The 27,931-nt window shown below is 40.1% G+C and overlaps 2 protein-coding genes across 3 annotated transcripts; both read right to left on the bottom strand.

The window, feature by feature from the left end:
- Positions 1-56: 56 nt before the first annotated feature.
- On the bottom strand, positions 57-7,604 carry LOC123987089 (inter-alpha-trypsin inhibitor heavy chain H3-like). The gene is made up of 19 exons (XM_046075705.1): positions 7,447-7,604; positions 7,260-7,364; positions 7,015-7,177; positions 5,997-6,107; positions 5,756-5,884; positions 5,447-5,563; positions 5,192-5,360; positions 4,486-4,611; positions 3,953-4,134; positions 3,650-3,835; positions 3,125-3,261; positions 2,559-2,719; positions 2,167-2,196; positions 2,029-2,070; positions 1,513-1,626; positions 1,206-1,407; positions 554-729; positions 324-435; positions 57-207 (listed from the first exon to the last, which is right to left on the bottom strand). The coding sequence occupies exons 1-19, from the start codon at positions 7,602-7,604 to the stop codon at positions 57-59; spliced, it is 2,571 nt and encodes an 856-aa protein (XP_045931661.1).
- Positions 7,605-10,947: 3,343 nt separating this feature from the next.
- On the bottom strand, positions 10,948-27,072 carry LOC123986925 (inter-alpha-trypsin inhibitor heavy chain H3-like). Of its 2 annotated transcripts, XM_046075351.1 has the most exons (24): positions 26,945-27,072; positions 25,728-25,893; positions 25,461-25,490; positions 25,131-25,154; positions 23,863-24,017; positions 23,606-23,710; positions 23,310-23,472; positions 23,031-23,141; positions 22,726-22,854; positions 22,372-22,488; positions 22,113-22,281; positions 21,867-21,992; positions 21,572-21,753; positions 21,241-21,426; positions 21,002-21,141; positions 20,642-20,802; positions 20,454-20,480; positions 20,296-20,358; positions 15,606-15,662; positions 14,226-14,339; positions 13,855-14,056; positions 13,560-13,732; positions 11,509-11,620; positions 10,948-11,359 (listed from the first exon to the last, which is right to left on the bottom strand). In XM_046075351.1, the coding sequence occupies exons 2-24, from the start codon at positions 25,839-25,841 to the stop codon at positions 11,221-11,223; spliced, it is 2,799 nt and encodes a 932-aa protein (XP_045931307.1). In that variant the 5' UTR covers positions 25,842-25,893; positions 26,945-27,072; the 3' UTR covers positions 10,948-11,220. The 2 variants fall into 2 exon arrangements, with proteins under 2 accessions (XP_045931307.1, XP_045931308.1); XM_046075352.1 differs by lacking the exon at positions 15,606-15,662 and having other exon boundaries at positions 26,945-27,071.
- Between the last annotated feature and the right edge of the window lie 859 nt (positions 27,073-27,931).

The following is a 27,931-nucleotide window of genomic DNA, read 5'->3' as shown; positions in this document are numbered from 1 at the left end:
GTAGTTCGAAGTTTGTATATTACCAGCTGTGAAGCACATTTAGCATAGGGTCAACTTTACTTTACATCAGCTATTGTCTCAAAAAGCCCTGACACAATGTAGTCTGAGGCTCTTCCATCGATGAGGCCTGTTCCATCCCTGTTAACAAACCAGCAGGGGATGTTTTCCCCATTCTTCACATGCCAGCTGAAGTCTTTCTGCCAGTGTCTGTGGAGACAAACACAACAATGAAGAGGTGTGTATTATGCAAAAAGAAATGCTCTTTCACCTCATAGGCATTATGTGTTCCTGTTTAAACTTTATGTGGCATGAGGCATGTGCACCTGGTCACATTGAGCTCCTGTCCTTTCACATACATGGTGGCATCTAAGTTCTCCTGGACCTCACCTGGACGCAGGTCTGCCATCTCAAACTCAACCCCATGGTAGAACTGACCTGAAGGAAAACTACATACTTCATATCTTTTGATTGTATTCAAAAGTAGGAATTAGCAAACATAAAATAGCGACACAGTCAATATATCATGATATGAAACTTTCTTGCAGTTCTCTACCTAGCAGGCCATGAACCAAAGCAGACAAGTGGTGGCTGTCCAGGGTGTAGAAACCCAGGTAGTCTTGTTGTTCCTGGCGTCTCTTCCAAACCTTTGAGTGTCTGATGACCATGAATTTAACAGAGTGCCTCAGTGTTACTGTCAAGCTGCAGTTCTTAGTCAACCTGATGTCCATACTGGAGGAGAGATGAAAGAGTTGTGACCAATAGTTGACAGCGAGAGGCAAAATTGTGATAATGTTTCATTGTGATTCACAGGAGCCATGTGGCGTAAAGTGAAGATTTATTTGTCAATGTGATTTAAGTATAGTTTAAAGTGAGTTTATTTGTCAATGTGATTTAAGTATAGTTTTAACTGCTCCTGTTTTCTGTTAGTTTGTATTTAGATGGAGCTTAATTTTGCTACACTTTTTTTAAAGGTATGACAATAGAACATTCATGTGTGTTAACATGGACTCTATTAAGTGATAAACACAAGAAATTAAATTATTTTTAAAATAATTTTTACCCTGACATGACCAAAATGACAAAATACCTCAATCATTCTGTCGTTTCAGTAGGCAGAATGTTGTTGTCCAGTAACTTTGGATTATATTAGCAAAGCAGCGTTATGGTGTTTTCAGACCAAAAGGTCTGAATGCCGCATTACTCACTTGGTTTCTTTGATAGAGGCTGCATCAGACCAAAGCAGCTTGAACTGCTTGCCATCGTGGAAGACTGATATGTCCTGAGTGCTCACCTCCAGCCTCACCCCCAGCTTCTGGTGGGTGATACCAAAACGGCCAAAGTAGGTGTGGATGTTACCATCCCGAAAGACTTTCTTCTTGCCAGTTATTTCGCCATTCACTACAAAACCTAAAAAATAAAAGGTTTGCATTTGTTGCCCCATCTCATATTTCTCACAAAAAAGGAGACTTGTGCTCTATATTTGGAAAAGTGAGTGAGTAAGACTGAGCTGACCTGATTTAGGGTCTCTGACCAGGTTGAAAATGGTTCCTGTTTTGTCGTTGATGTTAAAGCACAGGGCGTCTTCTCTGTCAGGGAGCTCTATCATGAAATGAGGATCTCCATCCACTGCAAACGCATCATTAAAATATCATGTCAGACAGAGAGCATCACAATCAAACTCTAGTATATATATATATAACAAGCGTGTAATTATCTGTAGCAACAGCAACACAATTTGGTTACATTCCTCAGTGTAGCAGTGTAGAGCATACTCTGATTCGAATGATAGAAAATAAACAAAATTGAATAAAACTGAATAATTAAAATGTCACAGGTCATGTCACAGGTCACAGGCCACTAATGATGTTATTTTAGAAAGAAAAAAAAACAACAATCCTGATTCCTATGTTTGATGAGTCTAAGCACCAATAAAAACGTTTAAAACAAGATTTGTGGCGGGAATAATGAAAGCATAAATATGATAAAATTCTCTAATGTTCATACAGCTACTGCTGTATGAAAGCTTACCACTTGATGGGCTACTGTTACTGGAAGAATGGCCTGAAGAACCTGATATAAAAAATAATAAAAGCAAACATCAGAAAAGTTCTCAGCCCCAGATTCATTAAGTATGCCATTTAATTAATTTAAAAGAGACTGTCGTACCGCTGTGTCTCTCTGCTTTCTGTCGCTGGTCTGTGACATTGGGCAACACACAGAACACCAAGTTAGTTGGATGTCTGTGGCACATTTTACTTTCACACACTGATCAACAGGTTTCTCATAATAATAATTAGTGTTACAAATTTGAAAATAATTATAAAAAATTATTTCTAATAATTAACAGGACTAGGTCGAAATCTAGCATATGGCAGGAGGATCTAACTGAGGATTGTTCCCGCCTATTCCTTTTGAAAGAGCAATGGTCAACGGGGAACACTGGACAGACTAATAGTGTAGCTTCATCACTCAGTCAGGTACAGACTTTTGCCTTTTTAAGGCTGGCCTTGCTACGGTCCAGCCACAAAAATGAAATCATAATTACACATCCCCCTTACCCTCAGTCAGTTTATCCGCGATGAGAAGGCTGTATGGTCCGTCCTCACTTTCAGGCTTGGCAACCACCATGGAGGTAACATGGGTGACAAAGCTATATCGCAGGGACATGTCCAGGGCCTTGGCTGTTGTATCGTTTTTCTCCTGCTGAGTACCAATGTCACTGTGACATAGCAAAAGCAAGTGGAGATTTGGAGCATGGTTAGCGCACTTGGTAGAGCGCCTGCCCCACATACAAGGCTGAGTCCTTAGTGCAGCGGCCTGGGCTCTAGTCCAGCCTGCAGCCCTTTGCTGCGTGTAGCCCCCTATCTCTCTCCCTGGTTTTTTTATCATTATTCACTGTCCTGTCTCTCAAAAATAAAAAATAAAGGAAAAATGCCCCAAAAAATATCTTAAAAGAAAGAGGAGATTAGTTGGTTGTTGAATATTGACATGTGGTGCACTTGATGTGCAATAAAAGAGTCTGCACCATACAATTATGATTTTTTTGTTTATTTGAGGGTAAACTTGCTTCAAATCTTGGAGCATGTACAGGTGAAGCTGACTGACAGAATTCAGATGAACGAACCTGTTCTCCAGTAGCTGTCGGACGGTGAGGTAGGCCCACAGACGCTCTGAGAAACCCAAGATGTACTCCTGTTCTGGGTAGATCACATCCAAATCTACCACACTGGCCTTTCCCTGCACCCAGAAGTCCTCTTCAGGCTAGAGAAAGACGATAGATTAGACAGCAGCTATTACTGACAGGTAATTAATTGTAATCATTTGGTAACAAGACAAGCTAAGAGTCTAGAGCCATGCTAGTGGTACTTAGGTACAGCTGTGTTTTGACCTAATTGCTAATATCAGCATGCTAACAGGTCACAATAACAACATGCAGATGCTGAAGTAAAAATACCCAGACTTTGACAATCTACTTACATTAATTAATTCATAATATCACTCTTAACATTCAAGATTTAATCATGGGAACAGCCTCATATTAGAAAATGTGCGTATATTGTCTATTCACTACCATGATTATTATTATATATTATGAATAATGTTCATGTTCATTCATGTCGTAATTAACATATAGCTGTCCATTTCTCACCCCCTGAGCAAAAACTTCAACCAAGAAGTTATCTATGTTATTGTCCCTCAGCCGACCAGACACCACAATCTCTGAGCCATTAAACAACTGGCCGAAGTGGCTTGTGGTCAAGAAGTCCACTGCGTCATCAGGATAACGCAGATCCACCTCCAAGAGCAGAGGGCTGGACACCTCCTCATAGAAACCCTGGAAAAAAGACACATTTCATAAAAATCCCATATCTCCTTGGGGTTGCAAACAAATATCATACACTAAACTTGCATGGACATTGTCTTTGCTGTAAATCACTTTTTTTTACTCTACCTGAAGTTGAAGTGTTGCATCTGAACCCTCAAAAATTCTGCGGGCCAGTCCCTTGTTTTGTTTGCACATTACATCCAGGAAGGAGTAATCCACATCATTCCCAAATCCAAGACAATACAGAGCCATATTTCCTCCAATAGCAGAACGCACATTCTCCTGGATCCTCAGGGGGTTAGATTCTCCTTCAAACACACATACACACAGGCATACATGAATTATGTAAACCTTCACTTCCAATAAGACAGTTACCTGGCTACTTCTATGATTTTTCAAGAGCTTGTCAACATTTTGAAACTTTGAAAACCAAAAATAAGTTTTTATTTATACACAACTTTTCAGTCCTAAAAGGATCTTCTCTCTGGTCTTTTTAGAACGAACGGGTGTGTCAGAAATAAACCACAAAGGACAATACCTTTTGATTACTTTCTGACACAACACTTTTTCTTGCAAGTTTTAAGCGGTTGGATTTGATCTACATGCCTTCTGACCTTTGAGAATGAAATATTAGAATCTTCTAAATGAACATAGCTCACCACTGTTTGGCATCCCATCAGTCAGTAAAATAATCATATCTGTACTCCTTTCTGGAAGGTTCTTATGTTTTCTTTCTGTCACCAGCATGCTCACTGCCCTCAGTACAGCATCATTGATATTGGTGGCTGAAAGGCAATGACACATCAGCAGATGAACACGAACATTTTTTGAGATAACATTATCATGGAGAAAATCAAGGTCAGAATTTTGGGAAATACACTTTTTTGCCGGGCATTAGTAGTAATGACTTCCTAGAGTGCAACCTCCAATGACGACAAGAGATCCTTATGCTAAGCTACGATAACCAGTTGTGGCAGTAGCTTCATACTGAATTGGTAGAAAAGTGGTATCAATCTTCTTCTAACTCTCCCTTAACTTTTGTGATTTTCTCTCATGTCACCAATGAGTCATTAGTTCTTGACATTTCTCTTCACCACTAACTTTACTTTCCCTATTGTTTAAATAGAGAACTCACAGAGTAAACCCAGCTCATCATGCCTAATAAAGCCATCTAATAATATTATTATTCATCTGCAACATCTACATTTGCAGTTTTTTGGAAGAAAAGACATTTGACATAAAGATTAAAGTCATCTGACTCACTTGACTCTTGTTTGACAAAATGTAACATGTAAATATTTGGATATTCTGAATAAGGACAGAAACATTTGTCATAAAAGTTGGTACCGCATGTTGTCCCCTTACATCCATTGTCTCTGAGCTTCCTGATGTAGGCAATGGCTTCAGATACATTTTCCTCTGTTGCTTTGGTAAGAGAATCCTTCCAGGTGATAATGTTATTATCAAAGAGGATGAGAGCAAAGTGGTCTTCCTCATGGAGGTCTTTCAGAATGGCTTCCAATGCTTCACGTGTCTGCAAAGGTTCCCAAATTCACATGTGAAGATGTACAGAACGTGGTGCACACAGTGTGGCTCTTACCTACCCACAACGTCTTTTACCTGTGCAATCTTTCTTCCACTCATTGATCCGCTCCTGTCAATCACAAACACCACATTCTTTGGGACTCTGGCCAGGTCAGGTGGAGCAAAAAAGTGCACAAAGTATCCGTTTACAATCTGAAGAGAAAAACAGTCTAATAACAAACTAATATGAAGATGCAGCATAAAGGCACAGCTATGCACAACTTCAAATGGTTAGGGGAGTAAACCTAAGATCAGCTGTAAAATACTATTTTTCAGAAATTCTGTAAGTGAGTTTTGTCAATTAAAGTAGGAGATAATGCAAAAGGAAGCAGTGCTCCTGCTGACCTGAACGTCCCATAGGCGCTCTTCTCGTTTCACATCGTATTTGATGATGAAATATCCGTTAATTATGGTGCCTTTACATCGTGGACATTTCCTCTGTTGCTCCAGTGTTGGTGAGAAAGAGATGTGTGCCTGAGAGACAAAGAGATTCATTTCACTTGACATTACTGGACACATCATGTATACTTAACAGATTATCATAAAGTTCTTCTAAGCCTACAAACAGAAGGATAGAAATCTTTACCTTTGTGTCTGTGACGGTTTTTTCCACCAGGAAGAGCAGTTCATTGGTGAGGAAAGTTGAAGTGGCCTCAACAAAAGCAATGCCCTGGGGCTCATAGATGTCTGCCACAATCTGTCTCTCCACACACACACACACACACACACACACACACACACACGTAGCCTTCTTTCATCTCTGAAGAATCGCAAAGATTAGATCAATATTGGCACTTAAAGATGCTGAGGCCCTTATTCATGCCTTTGTTACATCTAGGCTGGACTATTGTAATGTACTGTTCTCTGGGTTGCCTAAGAAAGGTTTGCGAGGTCTGCAGATGGTCCAGAATGCTGCTGCATGTATTCTGACTGGATCATTTAAATACATGCATATAACTCCTGTGCTGGCCCCCTGTTCAGGTTAGAGCAGATTTTAAAGTTTTGTTGTTAATGTATAAAATAGTGAATGGCCTTGCACCATTACATCTGTCTGATCTTTTAAATTCTTATGTGCCTACACGGTTGCTGCGCTGCCACGGGACAGGACTTCTGACTGTACCAAAGGTTAGGAAAAAAACAATTGGTGTGCAAGCCTTTTCGTTTCATGCTCCCACATTATGGAACAGTCTTCCAACAGATGTTAGGCTGGCATGTTCAATTGAGGTTTTTAAATCAAAGCTTAAGACCTACTTATTATTCACTGCTGCGATTGAGTCCTAAACGTTTATCTTAGATGTCTTTGTATAGTGGTATTTACTTTTCAGTGTTTCAATTTAAATTTTATTGTACTGTTTGTATTTTAATTGTATTGTTTTTGTAAAACACTTAAAAATAAATAAATTTATTATTATTATTATTATTATTATTATTACATGCAGACATAACGTACAGAGGCAGATCAGGTGTGGCCTAAAGCTTCATAAATGTTAACACAAAGTCCTCACACCTTGCATTCCTAACGCTGGAGAAATGGAGTGGTTTTTCAGCTTCTCCTTTCCAGGATGTCATTATTTAGAAAAATAAAAGAGGAGAGTGTGTTCAACCTGAAACTCCTGCACGGGTTGTTTGGGTTTAACTCGGGTTAGAATCTCATATCGGCCCAGATTCCTCTGAAGGAGCTCCTCGTAGTTCAGAATGAAAGTCACGTTACTTTCAGCTGCCACGTTGACAGACACTGAAAACTGCTCCATCTTTCTTCCAGAAGCCCTGCAATGACGTACTGTATTATTTTAATGTGATGTTCACACCACCATCTGTTCACACCATAACGTGTTTCAGTCCAACCTACTTGACCAGTCCAGCAGTCTGTCCAGAGGAAACAGCCTTCTCATACTCTTTCCTGGCTTTCTCTTTCTCCTTCACCTCCCCGACATACACCTGACCTTCAGTTTCCCTGTGAGGCATGAGGACATTTGTCAAATATAGAGAAAGACATGGTGAATGGTCAATGTCAAATGTGCAGAATTTTGACTGACATGCTGAAGTTGGTGATGAAGGCGGTCTTGGGCAGCTCCACTTCAAAGAAGATTTCCTGGGAGGAGTTTGCTTTGTTCAGAGCCTTGGTGGTCATGACGGTGTGGGCGAAACGAGACGTCACAGTGCAGTCCACAGTCACACTGTACACCTCCACCATCTAAAAGGATGGACAGACAGATAAATATGGCAATTCTAAAATGTCATGTCATATTACAGTAAACTAACAAAGGACCGAAAGGGACTGGCAGTCTATTGTTGTCTCTCTGCTGAATTCTATACCAAATGTCATGAATAATGTCCTCAAATGATTTATGTCATAAAACACTGAGAGATCACTGTTCTGTAAACACAATGTAAAATGAAACTATTAGAAGTAGTCATACTGGCAAACGCAGAAAGGAATAAAACACAGATGGACAAATCACTTCCAGCATGGTTATTGTCTCCAGTAAAGCAAAAAGAAAATAAATACATGCCTGTGGACACCGGGGAAGAGCGGAAGAAGCATCTGGAAGCAATGAGGTTTATAGAAAATGTGGAAACAGTAACAATACCACTACTGTGAGAAAGAAGCTATCAGTGATCTTGACCATGGTCTCATGTGTATTGGATCATTATATCCAGGTTAACCAATTAAGTTGCCATGATACATTAGCATTAATGTATAAATTCTTTGTTGTTAGGAAAAGTCATGCCTTTTGATTCTAGCATTTTATGTCATTATAATTTCCCCCTTACATTCAGAGAGATTGTGCTTCTTTTCTGTAGAGGAAAAAGAGACAAGAATATGTAGTTTATTTTCACAAATGTTTTTGAGTTTTGTAATAGGGTGGAAACAAAAACAAATGACATATAAACACAGCATATAAAGAACAATCAACAAAATAGTACTTTATGCTTTTGTTAGTAATCGTTTTAAGCTGAGTACCTTTATTGACCTGGTGCCCATGGCGCCTTTGGTCTCCTGGAACACAACAGAGTATGATTGCATGGTTATTGAGAAAGGAAAGGCAGGACTGGAAAGGGATGTGCACAAAATGTATGACTACTTGCCAACTCTAAACTTAAGATTTCCCTGAATGTTTGCCATTAGTTACACCCTAGCATGCAACGTTTCACAGGTTTATAGATTTTGCAGAACACTTTTGCACCTACAATGAATCAGCAGTTCCTATCTCAAGTATGCATGTTTTTGATACTTGTCATTACTTTGATTAAATTGCCACCAAAATTTTCAAGAATGTTAAACAAGCATTACTGTAACACACCTGGAAAGCAAGGTGTGGACCTAGAATCAGACTAAGGACTTAAGGCAGGCTTGAGAAAATAGTCTTAAATGTAATTAAACAAACAAAAAAAGTGGCAGGATAAAACAGGCAGCAGCAAGCAGGCAAGGTAGGCTGGTAGGCAACATAGAAAATCTGGCATGCTGGAGTGGGAAACTAGTGGACGCAAGAGGAAGGGAGGAACAGAAGACAACGGCAAAATCTCCCTCTTGATCAAAATGCATTATTTCTTGCACTGTTGTGCAGTTCTTCTTTAATGGGTTTGTTGCTGTTGAACTTTGGTGCAAAATTGTTAATGTTTTGATCTCAATGTGAAACACAACCACCAACAGACAATTTCAAGCTTTGTTGACAGCGTGTTGACAGCGTGTGTCAAAATTTAGGAACAAATTTTCACATTTTCATTCAACAATGTCTAAACATAAAAATGGCACAAAAGAACGATGAGAGTTGATGAAGTGCTTTCTTTTCTTTATTTTTAGCGTGATCAAAATAATTTGCACTTGAGACTTGACTGCTGTAAGATTTCATTTGACTTGATGCCCTGAAGACTAGACCCTACTTGATACTTGAAAAGCAACAACATCATAGTTAACAAATCAAAAAAAAAAAGTAAATAAGACAGTGGTAGGTAGGCCTTGCAAAGCAGCACAGCTTGAATAGAGCTGATGGAGACTTACGCTCAAGGAGTTAGGACCTAACTTACTTAGTTATTACTAAGAGTAGAACAGTAAAGTCACAAGAATTAACAAGATTTTGAAATGCAAGCCATATAACTACATGGTTTGTTTTTTAACAGTTTTTAACATGAATTTACCGTCAGCTGAGCTGTCACTATGTTGCTCAGGTGGATGACCAGGTCATCACTGCTTTGGCATCTTTTCTTTCCGTTTCTGCGGTGCTTCTCAGTTTTTCTGCACAGCCTTAGTAATTATGCCCTCTAAATAGATTTTCAGGGAAAAATACTGTTGTTGCTGCCAGATATGCAAAGCATGCAGTTCCTGCGATACGATTTTTGATGGGATAGATCTCTTTCGACGGCAGATACAGGCTTTTATGAACAGTATGTCAACTGACCAGTAAAAGACATTTGTTTACATGCAAATACAGCCTGTGTAGCTTATTTTAAATACCTCTGTCAGAGCATCTCTACGGGAAATGACCAGCGCTCCCTGGGCCTGAGCTGGAAGCCAGATGAAGACACTAACCCACAGCAGCACGACTCGGCACACCGCTGGCATGCCTTGGATATAGAAGAGTCTCTCCGCTGGCATGACTGAAAACAAGTGTGGAGGGAATTCGAAGGGATCAAGTCTCCCCGTAAGACTTACACTCCACCCACATTATGACAATTAAAATTATGCTCATCTGGTCCTGACTTGCCTATCCGGTGTTCGTTTTACTGAATGCAAGAGTGCAGATTTTAGAGTTGTATTTTCCTATATTTATTTCTTCTCCACCTACTGAGATCGATCAGAAGAAGATACCTTTATTGTCACATACATGTTGTGAAACTCATTCTCTGCATTTAACCCATCCCTCAAGGGATCAGTGGGCAGCCGCTGTGCAGCAACTCCAGATGTATATATCAGTGTCACTGACTGGAGTACCTAACATGTTTTTGATGGTGGGGGAACCGGAGCACCCAGACACAGAGAGAACATGCAAACACCACACAGAAAGGACGGGACGCCCGGGGTTTGAACCCGCGACTTTCTTGCTGTGAGGACACAGTGCTATCGTCTGGAACACCGTGCTGCCCAGATAACCACCAGTGTTGATATTTCACATAGTAAAACAATATTCTGAGTCATTAGAGGACTTTTCCTTTTGGACTGTTTCATCATGAAGAAATGTTTTGCCACCACCCTTTAACATTTATTTGGTCTCATGTCATTGAGGAGTCCTACAGTAGACTTGACATGAATTGTAACAAACCTTTTTATCAGAGTTACACTTGCTTGGAAACAGTTTGGATCCTGGAACTGAGTTGGCTCCTCAGATCAGACATAACAGGATTAAAGTAGGGTGTGTCATTGTCATCATACAAGGATTTTAGCATTAGCAAATTTGCAAGATAATAGAGGTTCTTAAAGTCAAACTTCTCTCGGGGGAGGGGAGGAAAAACCAAAGCAAATACGTGATAAATATTAAACTAAACCGTCTTTTCTATGTTACTAAACAATGTTGGAAACAATGAAAAATAAACTGAAATAAAATCAGTAAATCCATCTTTAATAACTGTCCCATTTATTTCAATACACGTGATTGCTCCCAGTACCTCTCAATATTTCGGGATTCTTATAATTCCTGCAATTACACTGACAGAAACTGTGAACTTGTCCATACAATGCCGTGTTGATATGAAGCCTGTTTGCCTTATAATGTTAAAAGTATTCATGGTGTAATTACTGGCAGATTTGAATATTTATTTAATGAATTTGATGTGGATGATTTCTGTGGTAGACATTGATATGTAACCTTTTTTTAAACTGTCTTAAAAAGGCCATAAACAATGTAGTCTGTTGCATCTCCATCAAGGATGCCTGTTCCATTATTGTGAATGAACCAGCAGGGAACATTTTCTCCGTTCTTCACATCCCCCCTGAAGTCTCTCTGCCAGCCTCTGTGGACAGAGATAGAAATGTCATGTAGACCAAATGATATGTTAAGTGCACATACAAAACAACAGCCATTTAGTCATTTAGGACACACATTACATACAAACTCTTCCACACTGAGATAGGACAAACTTCTCTGAAGCATGTAGTGTACCTGGTCACATTGAGCTCCTGTCCTTTCACATACATGGTGGCATCTGGTTTCTCTGGGACTTCACCTGGACGCAGGTCTGTCACCTCGTATTCAATCCCATGATAGAACTGACCTGGAGAACCATTTAAAGTAAAAAAAAATTTAAAATATAATTATTCTGGTCCTGTATCTGTCCAGTGATAACTCCGAACTGCAGTAAAATCATGTGATATTTATTATACTGTAATGTCCCATATTTTTAAGTATGCCTCCGTTTCTACTGCATGAAGAAAGATGGTTAATGCAGTCAATTAATAAAATCTGGTTTTGACTTAAGAACTACTGTAAACCACATTTTGCCGCAAACCACCACAAACACCATTGCACCTTAGGATGAAAACAAAACCAGTGTCTGTTGTAACACTGCTTCCTGTCTTTGTGTGTTTTCCCACCTTTATGATTGTCTGTCCTGCTATAATGCGTGTCACCTGTGTCTAGTTCCATCTTTTAGTCCGTGTGTTTCACTGGTCTTTCGTCATTCATCTTCATCTCCTTGTCCTTTTCCCATTGGTTCCCTTGTGTTGGATTTCTACCTGTGTTTGCTAGACTTCTTTTGGGTTGGAATTTAGATTTTTGCATGTGCCGACTGGATTTGTTTGGACTTCTCCTTTTGACTCATGCCTGCCTCTACATCGCGTCAGCCTATTCACTTTTTGTGTTATTATAAATTAACTCCTATTAAACTGAATTGGGTCCAAATCCCTTGTATTTCTGTGTCTGTGTTTGGCTAAACATGACATAGGTAGTGTACAGTGCAATTTTAGAGTTTTTGCAGTGAAAACAGCTGCCTGCTGCATCTAAAAACAACACTGAGAGTGAATCAAAACAACAAACTGAAACTCAGTATAAAGCTCTAAAGCCAAGGGGAGCTACAGATTCAGGTGATACTTTTCGGTAGGTTCATAATTAAGAGTGACCCCTATCACACTGAGACATTGATTTCACATTGTTATTTGTTGTTTCTATGAAAATATCAATTATAGGGTGTATCAAGTACTCCTGTTAGCATGTCTGTCACATTTGACCAATCCCACTATAGGAAACTTGGTCCAGATATTCTGGCAACTTATCTGAGGGCTGACTGATTTTGTTGGTGTCAATTTATGTCAGTATTTTAATTATTTTGTGTGAATTCTGAAATTAAATCTACATAGCCTAACTACTTTTGATCTGCTATCATGGCGTTGTGGGGGAGTGGCTTCTTGGACTCCAGCCTCAAATGTTTTTTGAAAACCCTGAATCTTTTAGGAATATTTTTCATTTCACCTCAGTCTCTCTCTCTGGACTGGTAAATCAATGGAGCAAAAGTTATATTACTGTGGAAATATCGCCATCTAGCCTGAATGTCTGCCCTAACATTGTCATAGGGAGTTGTTTTCTTGTATGTGTCAATTCACTCCAGGTTTGTGAATTGCAGCTGTAACACTTAACAGAAATAGCCTAATATGCTTTTATTGCACACATATGAGTTGGATTTCAACCTGTGTTTGTTAGACGTCTTTTGGATTTCTGGAATTTAGATTTTTGCCTGTGCCGACTGGATTTGTTTGCCTAGTGTTTGGACTGTCCTTTTGACTCATGCCTGCCTCTACATCGCGTCAGCCTATTCACTTTTTGTGAATAGGCTAGAACTATTAATATCAGCGAGTTGTGATGGTACTTCGGCTGCAGTCTTGAAGGGCTACCATTGGTTTTACAAGCCACCAGATGTCACTGTGTTTGCTAAGTAAATGTTCTTGGTCTAATATTCAATTCAATATTGACGACCACATTTACTTGGCACTGTTGGGGATCCTTCATTTACTATTAGAGCAGCCCAGATTATTATGGCATGGATTCACATGTAGCAGATTTGTTAGCTAAACATTCTGTAAACTCTACTCTACTCCTTTGAGGCATTCTATCATCTCCAACGGCTTGCAATAATTGGGGGGGGGGGGGGGGGGGGGGGGGGGCTTCCCAGGAGAGCATGGACCCCCCTAGGTTTGGGCGTCATGTGTGTCATGTTGTACCTAGCAGGCCGTGAACAGAAGGGGATAGGAGGTGGCTGTCCAGGGTGTAGAAACCCAAGTAGTCCCGGTGGTATGGGTGCTTCTCCCACACTTTGTGTAGCAGGATGACAAACTTGACTGAATCTTTTAGAGTTACTGTTAGGCTGTGATCCTTGGTCAAGGAAAGATCCACACTGGAGGAGAGGGAGATGATAATTATTCATCCTGAACTTGGTTTTATAATTCATATTATTCATGTAGTGTGACAGTTATCTTTTACTGAAGGAGATAACAGTGTGACGGTGCAGCTACTCACTTGGGTCCTTTGAGAGAAGCTGCATCAGACCACAGAAGCTTAACCAGTTTTCCATCCTGGAAGACTGAGATGTCCTGAGTGCTTACCTCAAGCCTCACCCCCAGAGTCTGGTGGACAATGCCAAAACGCCAAAAGTAGGTGTTAATTTTACCATCAGGGGGAATCTTCTTATCGCCAATGATCTGGCCATTGACCAAAATACCTGAGGAAACAACACTGGATTCAGTCACTCACCGTTTAACTACAGAGTATGATTTAGTAGTGTCAGTGAATACATGTGAAGGAGAAAAATAAGAAAGTAACAATGATTCCAAGAATTGCATCTTATACTTGTCAAGGGGTATGAAAGTCATGCTGATAATCAGGCTGACCTGATTTTGGATCTCTGACCAGGTTGAAAATGGTTCCTGGTTTGTTGTTGATGTTGAAGCACAGAGCGTCTTCTCTGTCAGGGAGCTCTATAATGACATGAGGATCTCCATCCACTGCAGGTGACACCAGAATATCAACAATATGATTTTGTTTTTGCTATAGTACTGGCTCAACATGCTGATGATAACATTTCAACCAGACTAAGAGTCTTCAGCCATGCTAGAAACTGTTAGGCTGTACTTAGGCACAGGGCTTTAAACTAAATCCTAAGGTCAGCATGCTAACATGCATACAATGAAAGTGTTAACATGCTTTAAAAAACATGCTAATGTGCGTGTTAGTACGGAAGCCCTAAGTGGCCATTCATTCAAATATTTTTTTACTCCCGTGTTAATGAGACAATTTTCTCGTGATCTAGAGTTAGCAAAACAGTAGTTTAACACAGGGGTCGGCAGGGACATTTCTCAAAAGTAATTTAAGTATCATGTTCAATGTGACTGGTTAGGTCAGTTGGTAGAGTGCAGAACTCATAGTTGGGATTGAGTGTTTGATCCTCATGGTAGACCAACTTTTTATATATAGATTATGAGAAAGATAAGAGTATACAAACACACACACACACACACACACACACATATAGATTATGACAAAGATAAGAGTATACACACACACACACACACACACACACACACACACAACGAAGACTGTTGCTGGACTGTGTGCATCCCTGTGATTGGTCCACATCCATCAACCTATGGACTTTTTATTTCCCCATCATTCACAGGCAGAGATAATTCCTGTGCTTTTCATTCAGGGGAATCCATTTAACGTTACACATTTCTGACAACTATTTCCAAAACGTTGAAATAGCTGTCAGGAAATGTGTGATTGGATTCCCCTTAATCTCTTCATAACAACTTTGTTGAAGACGATAATAAAAATAAAAAAAACCCTCACAAAATAAGAAAAAGAAAATCATGAAGAACAGGAGTCAAACACACAATCCTTGGATTGCAAGCCCTGTGCTCTACCAACTGAACTAACCAGTGACACTAATAATCTGAAATTATCGTAAAGAAACACAGAAATTATCCCCTTATCACGGGAAAACAACACTCGCTATCTCGAGAGCATGAGAAGATTATCCCGTTATCAAAGGAAAACGGAGTAAAAAAATATTTGAATGAATAGCCACTTAGGGCTTCTGTATGGTAGCATGCTGACATCTGTCGATTAAAGGTAGGGTTGGTAAGTTTGAGAAACTAGCAAGAAACAGCTAGGTTTTGAAAGTATCCAACTGAAAAACTTGCACCCCCTCCTTTCAGAGCTCCTTGCAAAGCCACACCCCTAAAACATGTGCACGCACGTTGCGGACTCACCGCTCAGATCGAGCTGGAGATCAGAGTGACGAGCGGAGAGCATTGCTGCAATGGCGCCTGAATCACGGGTAGGAAAACACCTAATTTTATCATTATGACAGTAAACAACTAACATGACTGTTAGTATTTACTATCAAGATAGATAGCCTGTTAATATTGTAGAGGATAAAATAGACTGACTTTGATTCAGTAACGAGCTGGTAGCTAACTGTTAGCAACTGATAGCTGTTGTAACATTAGGCAAAGCTAAAAACAGGTTGATACACATTTTACAGTTACCATCAGTTACACAGCACGAGTGTGAATTTTATACATTATTGTGCACATTAGAGCTTCCACGATGACAGCATTGTTGGCTCAGGGTCTGAGGAAATAGAGGCAGAGGACGGGGAGGATGAAGTGCAAACCAAGGAGCTCTAACAAGAGGACCTGCATCGAGCTTCAAGCTCAAACAATGGCATATGAACAGGTGTTTATATATATTATAATACATATATTAGTATATTATCTCCCAGTGTAATTGTCTCAAAGTTTATCTAGTGGTTGAGTCAAATTCCCCCCTATGCCCTTTGGGTGTCAAAAGTGACAAAAAGTGCTATATAAATGTAATCCATCACTATTATATGTTTATTATTTTTTACTGATTACACCACCACTAACTACAGCTCTGCTTCAGCCATTGGCTCATCTGTGTTATGAATGTTGACCTGGCGTGTAAAGTCCTGTAAGAGAACAAACCCCTATTCAATAAAAATATCTAGCCCCGTGTGGTCACTCAGTTGGCACCATCGTTGAAAAGCCACGCAGATATCGGCTCCGGTCTGACCTCTCCCGGCTTTGTGGCGTCAGGACAGACTGAGTGCGCATGTAGGCGGCTCCTGTAGCAGCAGGGCTGGTAGCCATGGTAGCGAGGTAGGGTGACAGTCAACCAGCCAATCATTGACATTCGCTCCAAATGGATCTGTGTTTATTGCAGCCCTGAGACGACTACAGACACCACAAATGTGGCTCATCTGTATGTTCCCAGCATGTGTGTCTCTTGATTTAAACACTATCAGAGATTGGTATGGGCTATATTTGCAGTTAAAATCGCAGGACAATTGATGATTGAAAGGCTTTTCAAATTCCAGTCACTGTAGAAATAACATCTGTATATAGGAACATATTGAGCTGGAGAACACAGGGCTTAAAGTTATCCGGCGCTGTGCCGGAATTCCGGCGCAAGGTCGTTTTTGTATTCGACAACATATATAAATATGTCTCTGGAAAATATTCTTGCATATTTTTTAACTGTTGCGTGTTATATGTGTGAGGCACCAGTCTTCCTCTGCACAGTTGGTGGCTCGCTGTCGGTGTATACACGAAAGAGAGGGGACTGGCACGTCCTGATTGGCTCATTAGCTATCGGAGGCCGTGGACAGCACATGGTAGTTTCTATTTGGTCAATTAAGGTGTCACTCAAAAGGTCAACGTGTAGACGCTTTTTTGTTTACATGCTAGCTGTAGTTAGGCTAATATAAAGCGACACAATAGCAGTCCGTGTATATTTATTGATATAATAATGTATTTTGAACTAAATATTTTACTGGATTGGATCGTCGGACCTTTGCCAACGTAACAAGGCCATTTTTGTCGGAATGTAATCCACTGGTGGAGTACAGCTTCATAGATATGTGGTGTCAATTTTGATAAGAGGCAGTGCTTGAAGTGGGCCACCAATACAAGTAAGTTACTTCTACATTTTATTCTTTGGCGTTCCGGGACTTTTCTTGCATGGGCTCTATGTGGCGCACATCTGTTCCCATTCTCGTCTGTTTGCTAATCTCTGTCGGAGGAGACAGAGCAGGTAGCTCATGCAGCCGTGAGCTCCCATGTGAATGGGGAGTACCAGCAGGGCTGGGCAATAAAACAATAATGATAATTATCGCAATATAATTTTCCTCAATAAAAAAACATGTTTAATAAGTGTTTGATTTAATTCATTTGAATCAAGAACAAATCAGCACTTTAATTTGTTGAGGAGGGTCTGAAAAAATATTACTTAATTGAAATTTACTTAACAAATCTGAGGTAAAACATTCAATTATGATTAAGTGATCCCACAGAATGACAGTGTAACTGTGGCACTAGCTATAAACAACGTGCTAACCTCGACAACCCAGCTGTATTTTAACATTAACTTAGCTCTTCTTATTAACTAGGCTTCTTACATGCTTGCTAATAACTTTTTAAAGCTGGGTGTTGGACAAATTTGTGCAGTGGTGTTCATGAGGGAAAGAGAGGGACGAGGGAAAGATGTGCTACGCAAAATAGCTACGGCGCTCTGCAATCAAATACGATTTTAAATAGGCCTAGCAAAAAAATAAATAAAACAAAATCGAAAATCAATATGTGGCGGTCAGCATTGATATTGTGGCGAGACGCCGTAAATGAATGAACGTATGGATCCACTGTTTGGCATTGAGTGTTTGTTCTGACCATAAAAATAGTTTAAAAACACAATTAACCATCTGGTTTCTTCAACTTTCACTCAGGAGCAAAAATCTGCCTTACAATGATTTGACATATATCATAAGAATAATCGATATTGAATGATGTGAAATGTTTTATCGTGATAACATTTTCGGCCGTATTGCCCAGCACCTATATTTTCCACTTCAAGCACTGATTATAGGTGTTGGCAGAAAATGTTACCAGAATGCAGAAAAATTAACTGTTTAATGCTCAAAATCTTCTGGGAAATATATAGGCTATCATATATTTCCACACTAAGTTTTATCAAACCAGTGTACAATTATCTTCTTGTCTTCTTCTTGTGAACCCAGAACTGTGTTTCTTCATGTTTCATGAGCTAAGTGCATGTCAGACCCCTAATCTGAGTCCCTATGTCCCCGTCAGTTTTCAACACAAAGTTACAGCTTGCCCCCTACCCTCCATCTTTGTCGTAAACCCTGAACACATTTCAGGCACAGAAAATTTTCTTGCTTTAAGCCCTGAGAACATAGGACCCTGTTAACATAGATATACTCCCAATGGTCCTCATTTATGAAATGTGCGTACACAAAATTTCCAGCGTTCCAGCGTTCCATGGTAACTTTGAGATTTAACAATATGGACGTTGGCGTACGGCACGCTCAAATCTTACGCCAGCTCAGGAGGTGGTGTACATGTAGGCAAGTTTTGAGTTAGTGTGGAAATGCGCAAAAAAACTATTCCTAACACCACAAAACGCACTGACAAACTAAAAGATGATATATTATGACCCACTGTTAAAAAAAGTAATTATAAACTTCAGTGTTTATTTTTGTGCAACATGGACTTCAATGTTTAATTTGTGTGACTTTACCAAAGCATTTGATTTGTAGGCATATATTCCTTCATTTGTAGTTTATTTGGGGTTGCTTTTATATCAGTGTATATCCAAACAAAAATAGGCTGTGACACAAATAAAAGTTGCAGGTCAAACTGACTATATTATTGCCTAAAAACGGAAAAATGCACGCTGCAGATTCACGGAACCAGCCACAAGTCAGCACCCAAATGCACATTCAAAATGCCATCTAAGGTTATTTATTATTTTATGTCTTCAGTGTTTTGCTTTTCTCATTTTTAAGAAAATAATAAAATGTTTCTAAAGCAAAACGAGATTGGTTTGTCTATGTTTTTCTTGCTCAGCGTTTGACTCAAACAAAATGTAAGTATCATCCCTTGATGTCGCAATAGTAGGAATTGTAGCCGCTTCAACGCAAAAACTATAACTGCACTTAAACAGAATGATGGATGACAGTTAGGATAAATCTGTAGTCAGGCCTCAGCTATACCCAGTGGAGCCCGTGCGTGTTACCTGACGTTTCAGGGTTAGGCCCGGCAGGTGCCGGTGGGCCTCCCCCAGTCTGACTCTGACTCGTCTTCAGAGCCGAGACGCGCCTTTTTGTGGCGATCTTTGAATGGGACCACTTTTTTTTATTACCTACAATAAAGAACAAGAAAACGCATGCTTAACTTGATAAATGTTGGTCTGTATTTATTAATTAAACATTCTTTCCTCTGCTGGAGTGCGCTTCTCAACCCCCACACTATTAACAGTCGGAACATGGGTCCATATTTGGTTTTTGTGGGCGCCTTTAATCCCACTCTTTAAACTCCCAAATAAAACAATTTTATTTCTTTCCACTTCCCTGGTGATGGTTCTCGATCTCCACCTTGGAGAAGTTCCTCTTCTTTGCCGTCTTCCGCGGGTCCATGGCGTAAAATGAGGGCGTGGGGGAAGCGGAAACTTGAATACATAGGGCATTTATCAAGGGCAGGTATTGCGTACACCTGGATTTCAAAGGTACGCACAGCTTCATAAATCACGCGGTGAGAGGAGTGTAAGCATGGCTATTACGCCAACATATACGCCTGTTTCTACGCAAGAATGATAAATGATGGCCAATGTGTGTCGGTAGTCCATCTAATAGTTGTCAAGATATTTCACTCAAAACCAAAACCCTGATATTCACCAATCTACATACAATCTGCATGTTGAGATATTTCACTGCATCGATAAAGATTGGTGGTGCTGAAGGAAAGGTCAGTTCATTAGGACTCATCATCAAGATGCCGTGGTGGACTGACAGACCAACTGACTGACAGACTGACATTGTCATCCCTAGAACCATGCAGCTAGCAATGCTAAAAATGTACTTACCAAAATATGTGGGTGATTTGTGGTAAGAATGTATGTACGTTGGTGAGCTTGCAAATCCATGTGCTAGATACAAGAAGAATAACATTCAAGTTAAAAAGGAATACAGTGCCACCCAAAAGTCTTTTTTTGCTATATGGTAAAACAAATGTCTGTCTTACCCACTCGTTCTGCCTGTTGCCTTTGCTCTGTCATGAAACAGATGGACAAAAAACAACTTGGAACATTCCATAGTTTAAAATGGAGCTCCAGCCTCTGCTGGTATTCGTTCGTACTTGCGAATTACAATAAGGTTTTGCTTTGCAGCCATTTTCAGAATAGCTTGTCCAGCATAACTTTTTAATCTTACCCTCAGTGAGCTTGTCAGCAATGAAAGGGGTGTCTGGTCCATCCTCAGTGTCGGGCTTGGTGACCACCATGGAGGTGAGAGGTGTGACAAAGCTGTAATGCAGAGACATGTCCAGGGCCTTGGCTGTGGCGTTGTCTTTCTCGTCTGGGGCACCACTCTTGCTGCAAGAAGGAAAATATACTGAATATGCTAAAATATACTTGCAACACAGACTCTGGCATTCAGAAAATGGCACCTATGAATTAATATTACAAGATTTATCATGAGCTAACACTGTTTTTCAAGAGACCAACGGGAAACAAAGACTGTCAAGCTAAAGCAATTTCGGTCTCAGCCTTGAGTGAAATGACTCTGACTGACCTCTTCTCCATTAGCTGCTGGATAGTGAGATAGGCCCACAGACGCTCTGTGAAATCCCCAAAGATGTACTCCTCATCCGGGTACATAGCGTCCCAGTCCACAGTACTGGCCTGACCCTGCACCTTGAAGTCCTCCTGAAACTACAGGGGGAGAGTATAAGAAATGAACAGATTAATAAACACACATCTTCTCTCCACCTCTGCATTGTCTCAAAATTTCCGAGATTTCCTTCTCCTCACCCCCTGGCCGAACACTTCTACCAAGAAGTTGTCCAGGTCATTATCGATTAGCCGACCGGCCACCACGATCTCTGAGCCATTAAACAACTGGTTGAAGTTGTTGGTGGTCAAGAAGTCCACTGCGTTGTCAGGATAACGCAGATCCACCTCTGAAAGCAGAGGACTGGACACCTCCTCATAGAAACCCTGGGAAATATGCATACACACATTGTATTACAAGTGTTATAATATAGTTTTATTCAAATTTTATTAAAAATACTGATAAGATAAGGAATGTGGCATAAGTGGAACTACTGGCTCAGATATGTATTCATAGCCAAGAACTCTCCACCTGAAGTTGAAGTGTTGCATCTGAACCCTCATAAATTCTGCGGGCCAGTCCCTTGTTTTGTTTGCTCATCACATCCAGGAAGGAGTAATCCACATCATCTCCAAACCCAAGACAAAACAGAGACATGTTTCCTCCAATAGCAGAACGCACATTCTCCTGGATCTTCAGGGGGTTAGACTCTCCTTTAAACGCACACAGACAAGATGCAGAGATGTATGAAACGAATATAAAGTTCATTGATCAAATGTGAACTCACACAAACATACAGTATGTTCTACAGTATATGCACGCCCACCATAATTTGGCATTCCATCAGTCAGTAAAATAATCATATCGATGCTCCTCTCTGGGAGCTTCTTCTCCTGCCTGTCTTTGACCAGCATGTTCACACCTCTCAACACTGCATCATTGATGTTGGTTCCTAGAAGGAAAACACACAACAAATTGAGAAAAAAGTATAGTGTGAGAGTGTATTTCCATTATTGAGGGAGTAAAGATGACATTTAGCCTAAAAGCTAGTGTCTCTTGTTTTTCTATTAACCTCCTAAGTCTTTTATCTTTTGGACATAGACCATGGCTTCAGACAAATTTTCCTGTGTTGCTTTGGTAAGTGAATCCTTCCAAGAATCGATATTGTGATCAAACTGGATGAGGGCAAAGTGGTCGTCCTCGTGGAGGTCTTTGAGGATGACCAGCAATGCCTCTCGTGTCTGCAAAGAGTTATGAGGTCAGAGGTCAAAATGTGCGCATGTGGGCGTCAATAGATCAGAACCACATTAACAGTCTGAACAGTCTCTCACCTGTGCCATCTTTCTTCCACTCATTGATCCACTCCTGTCAATCACAAACACCACATTCTTTGGGACTCTGGGCAGGTCAGGGGGGGCAAAGAAGTGCACAAAGTATCCGTTCACAATCTGAAGGGAAGAGCAGGAATATACATGAATGAATGAAGAGGCAAAATGAGAATGGCAATATTTGTTTTTCCCTCAAATAAAGTTGATTCATTTCATGTTGTTGGGCAATCTAATCACAGATTCATCAATTTTATTTTAGAGCTCAATATTAATATGAATCTGTATAGGGTTACATGTAAAGACTGATTTAAATGAGCATTCTGCAGACACTGAGTACAGTATTTGGTGCCAGCTGACCTGAATGTCCCCGAGGCTCTTTGCTCGGTTCACGTCATATTTGATGACAAAATCTCCATCGATGAGTGTTCCATCACAACCCAGACACTTTCTCTGCTGCTCGATAGTTGGTGAGAAAGAGATGTGTGCCTGGCCAATGGGATATGTACGATCAGTTAAGCTCATTCTTGGGTGACCAATTTTTTTGCATGTTAAGAAAAGGGAAGTGAGACGGAGGTCATTTTGAAAACTGAGTTGAATTCAGGAACTGCAAGACAGGCAAATAATCAGAGACAATTTGTTAAAGGGCCTGATGTATCACATACCTTTTTGTCTGTGACTGTTTTCTCCACCAGAGGGAGCAGTTCATTGGACAGGAAGGTTGCATGGGTGTCAACATAAGAGATGCCCTGAGGCTCATAGATGTTTGTCACAATCTGTCTCCACACAGGCAAACACACACACACAAACACACACAAACACAAACACACACACACACACACACACACACACACATCATTTGTAAGGTAAACCACTCATTTAGAATTTGTGATATCACAAGGAAACCATCAAGAGTTAGGATTTTAACATGAACATGGATTCACCTGAAAGTCCTGGACCAGTTGTTTGGGTTTCACTCTAATCAGAATCTCATACTGGCCCAGTTTTCTCTGAAGGAGCTCCTCGTAGGTCAGAATGAAAGTCACGTTACTATTGCCTGCAATGTTGACAGACACCGAAAACTTCTCCATCTTTCTTCCAGAAACTCTGTAATACAACACAGACATAATTGACTGCCTATAAGGTAAAATGATCAATTTAGGAAGTCCATAAAAATGTAGATACTATACTGTGGTACTACAATACTGGGTTTATGTATTTTTCATCTTGACTGACTCACTTGACCAGTCCAGCCGTCTGCCCAGAGGAAACGGCCTTCTCATACTGTTTCTTAGCTTTCTCTTTCTCCTTCACCTCCCCAACATACACCTGACCTTCAATTTCCCTTTGAGGCACAAAAATGGAGAACGACATTAAGCAAACACTAGAACACTGGACTATATCATCAAGAAAAATTGGCCTTAGTGCACATCTGGGAACGGAAGGATATGTCACACACAAATGGTCTTAATGTGGAGAGAGTGAAGACAGACTGACATGCTGAAGTTGGTGATGAAGGCGGTCTTGGGCAGCTCCACTTCAAAGAAGATTTCCTGGGAGGAGTTTGCTTTGTTCAGAGCCTTGGTGGTCATGACGGTGTGGGCGAAACGAGACGTCACAGTGCAGTCCACTGTCACACTGTACACCTCCACCTGAGACACAAAGAGAGGGAGGAAGAGATGGAAAGACTCAAACACTAATGGATATTTTTTAGCAAAAGAAAATTAAATGAATTTGTTTATTTAACAGGGGCAGTTAGCTGGATAGCAAAATTTCATCAGCAGTCCTTGTACAGGGAAACCCAGAACAGAATAATGACATCAAATCGTACAGGGTAAAAGCACTTTTAGTTAAAAACATTACATCATACAATGTATGACAGCAAATATATGACAGCAATGATACCACGTAGGCTTTTAGTCCAATATTTTGAGTGTTCTATTGTTGTATTGTATTGTATTGTACATTGGCCTAAGAATGTTTTTTTTTCCTGCTTGGGATCAATTGGAATATTTATTTCAAAGTGATGGTTCCAGCATGTGCTGTGACTGGTGCCAAAGAAAATTATAACAGCTTGAAATACAAGACATTATGTCACTGATTCCACTTTGGGAGTGTTATGATGAGAATGGGTGAGTCAATCTGGGCGCTGTATGATCTAAGCAGGGATAGTGTGGGTATTTCACGGACAGAACTCTTTTTCAGTCAGTTCAGTTATTCTTAATCTTATTTTTATCAGTCTTTTATTGACAGTCTATTCACCTTTTCTTTTATTTGCTGACAGTTGAGGACCAAAACAGTCTGAACAGTGTTGTTAAGATGTGTTTACTGGATTCAAACAGAGGGTTCAGAAATTAATTTTGTGACCAACAAGTCATAAGCATAACAATGGGCATATGGAACCTACATTTCATGTGAATTCTCATTGCTTCCTTTAGCTTTGCTCTTCCTGCCTGTAAGTAATTGCTACTGTAATTCCTATATTCCCTCTGCTATATAGGTTGTTTTCTTATATTTTATATGCATGTATTTGTATTTATTACCAGTTCCAAATGTAGTTTCTAAGCTTATAGTCTTTTTACTTGTAAGTTTGGTGATTGATTTTCCTTTCTTCTCCTATCTATTGTGCGTTTATTTGTTGTACTGGCTCGTGAGATGCTGCATACGATTTCCCTTGTTAAATAAAATTGTACTGAATTGAAAACATTGGATAATCTAATTTCATCAGTAACATCAACAGAGATACAAACAGTTCATTGACCTACCGTGGCCTCATTTGCACTTCTTTTCTGTAACAAAAAAACAAAGAAAAAGGAGATTTAGATTTGGATAATCTAATTTTAAGACTGCACAAGGCTGTCAGTTTTAACTGTCACTGTTGTTTAATACTATTTAATAATATGAATTATCTAGGTGCCTCTTCAAAAATAGCCTTATTTATTTTGTTTTAAGTTATGTAAGTATGACTCAATAACCAATACTGGTATTTAGAAATGAACACAAGTTTGGTAAATAAAAAAAAAAAAGGTACAAGCAGAAGGATTTTTACATTTTCCCCATAATATGAAAGGACTCTAACAGTTTCTGCCAAATACCTGCAATGATCTGGCAGCTCCTCTTGTCTCCTGAAATACAAACACAGCAGGGTGAACCAACATGTTGGCAACATATTAGAAAGAAACACTTGCATAACCTAGCTTGTAAGACTTTACTTTCTGTGTTGCACACATACATTAATTATACACACTAGTGCTACTAAATGTGGAGCCAGATCAAATAAATACAGGCAAAACTGAACTACAAAATGATGTGATTACAAGATTATAAGATCAGAGTACAAAAACATCAGTGAGGGAAGTTACCTGCGGAGCTCCATGGTACCCGGAGATGACCAGAGCCCCCCGGGCCAGGCCGAGCAGCCAGAAGCAGGCGCTGCCCCACAGCAGCAGCAGTCGCACACCCAGCAGTCCAGACATGACCAAACCTCCACTGAACACTGGCTCACTTCACTGCTGAGAAAAACTCTCTCTGCCCAAGGGGAGGGACACAAAGTGTGAGTGTGTGTGTGTTGTCCTGGAGTATTGACCAACAGAGCTCAATGTGCAGCAGGCTCTGAGGTACAAACGGTGCTTGTAAGGCTCAAAGTAAATGCCTGCACTCATGAAACTATGTGACTGCTGGGTAGGACACCAAACTTGCACCTAACTAGATGTTTGGCATCAATCAAAGCATCAAGTCAAATGAAAAGTGGTCTTAACGTTTGTGAATAATCACCGGACATGAGACTAAAACGATTAATTTCATTGATTGATTCATCAACGTCTGATAGATTTGCTCCACTCACAGTACTGTATCAAAATCAGACAGACCCTTGTATGTTTTTTGTAGGAAGGCATAGTGCATGTAGTTGAATTAGACCACTATGGTGTTATACAGGGACAAACAAACGTGACTACAAAGTCTGTTTGAAAGTAAATGTGAGCATCATAGTGCACATAAAACATTGTGACCACACTCATCTCTACAAATGTAGATTTAATGTTTGGCTGATTATCAGAATCAAGTTTATTGCCAGGTAGGTTTTACAAACAATGAATTAGCCTTGGTATCTTGGTGCATCACAATAAACATAGTAAATAGAAAATATAAAGAAAGACAAAGCAAGTACTGCAAGTCAAGACAAGAAGAGGAATATAATTAGTAGTTCGGCCACTCTCAACCTTGTGAACAAACATATTATTTTCCTGCTTAGACCAGCTGTACTCTGCTCTGGAATCTGACCCAAACACAGACAGGATCAGGCAGACTTCATCAGGCAGACAAGATTAGTTAAATGACTTATCAGATAGGCAGTGGATAACTGGATAGTTAGGCAGGCAAGGTTCAAAACCCGAAGGCAGCATTCCAACAGGCAAACATCAAACAACATATCCATTAATCGGGCAAAAGTTCAAACTGGCAGGCATAAATTGGTTCAGGGCTGCTGGAAAAAGAATACAGGTTCTGGCTTGAAGGCAAATGTATGATGCTCAAAGCAACTTTCACAATCTGGCAAGGAGAGAGCAGGAATGGGAAGTACCTGGAGGGCTGGTGAGGGAGAGTGGAAACAGGTGTGTATTTGGGTGTGGCAGTCAGGTGATGGGAAAAGGAGGGAAAGTCCGAGGGCATCAGGGGCAAGTTCAGCGCCGACAAAACGTGGAACCGTCCATGCAGGCTTTGGTCGGCTTCACTGTTCGATCTCTGGCTTACCCCCTAGAGAATGATAGTGAATGTGTTTGAGGATTTGGGAAGGGCTCTGGGTCTCAGGGCAAAAATGAGTAGCCTTACAGACCCCTGTTTCTCTGTGTATTGTGTATATGCCGTGCATATTACAGTACTGAAACAGCCACAGGTACTGGACTTTTTTCATTTTTGTAAAGCAGAGCATTTGATTTATTGATTGCTGTTGGGATGTAAAAAGAATTTCAACACATATAACAAAAAATGCTTCCGAAAAAAATTACGTACCCCAGCTTTAACCTGCAATAACAAATAGTTAGGCCACTTCTCCTCTGGTTTCTGTATGTTTATAAAGCAGATTCAGAATGCACTGGGATGTGTGCCAATTTGGTTGAAACATTTTCATCTCGTCTTTGCGTCATTTCGGGCATCTCATCGCATCTTTCCATTGGCTTTGAATAAATATGCTTCACAGTTTCTGAACACACAGTGAATATATACACTCTCCTTTTAGCTCTGCTGTGGTCTCCACCACAAACATGTCTTTAGTTGCTCAATGCTACAGTGAGCTCTGTCTGCTGTTTGGGGCGGTAAAACATCCAGCTGCTCCTGTTGAAAACAGCGCTTATGAGGGTGGTGAACACTAAAGTTGTGAGATGGAAAACCGAATCATTGAGCTGAGAGACCCTTAAACTCTCTGTATAGCTAAAGCGAACAGCAGTTGGGTTTTAATTCTCTGTGGGTTTGTCACTACGAGCAACCATTTTGACCATTTTCACATAAATGTTGTAATGTAATCCATAGTTAATATAAAAATACTAAATATAGAAGCTTTTAATTACCATGT

The sequence above is a fragment of the Micropterus dolomieu genome, linkage group LG18 (assembly GCF_021292245.1).
Source record: "Micropterus dolomieu isolate WLL.071019.BEF.003 ecotype Adirondacks linkage group LG18, ASM2129224v1, whole genome shotgun sequence".
NCBI lineage: Eukaryota > Metazoa > Chordata > Actinopteri > Centrarchiformes > Centrarchidae > Micropterus > Micropterus dolomieu.
This window is presented reverse-complemented; position numbering and strand designations above follow the sequence as displayed.

Excerpts from the sequence above, each read along its gene's own strand:
- LOC123987089 (XM_046075705.1), bottom strand. The coding sequence starts at position 7,604 with ATGGTGGAGGTGTACAGTGTGACTGTGGACTGCACTGTGACGTCTCGT. Across the intron at positions 5,361-5,446 it reads GTGGAAGAAAGATTGCACAG|ACACGTGAAGCATTGGAAGC; the intron begins GTAAAAGACGTT and ends GAACCTTTGCAG. Across the intron at positions 2,071-2,166 it reads GAAAGCAGAGAGACACAGCG|GTTCTTCAGGCCATTCTTCC; the intron begins GTACGACAGTCT and ends TTTTTATATCAG.
- LOC123986925 (XM_046075351.1), bottom strand. The coding sequence starts at position 25,841 with ATGTCTGGACTGCTGGGTGTGCGACTGCTGCTGCTGTGGGGCAGCGCC. Across the intron at positions 22,855-23,030 it reads AAACAGTCACAGACAAAAAG|GCACACATCTCTTTCTCACC; the intron begins GTATGTGATACA and ends CCCATTGGCCAG. Across the intron at positions 14,057-14,225 it reads GGTCAGAGATCCAAAATCAG|GTATTTTGGTCAATGGCCAG; the intron begins GTCAGCCTGATT and ends TTGTTTCCTCAG.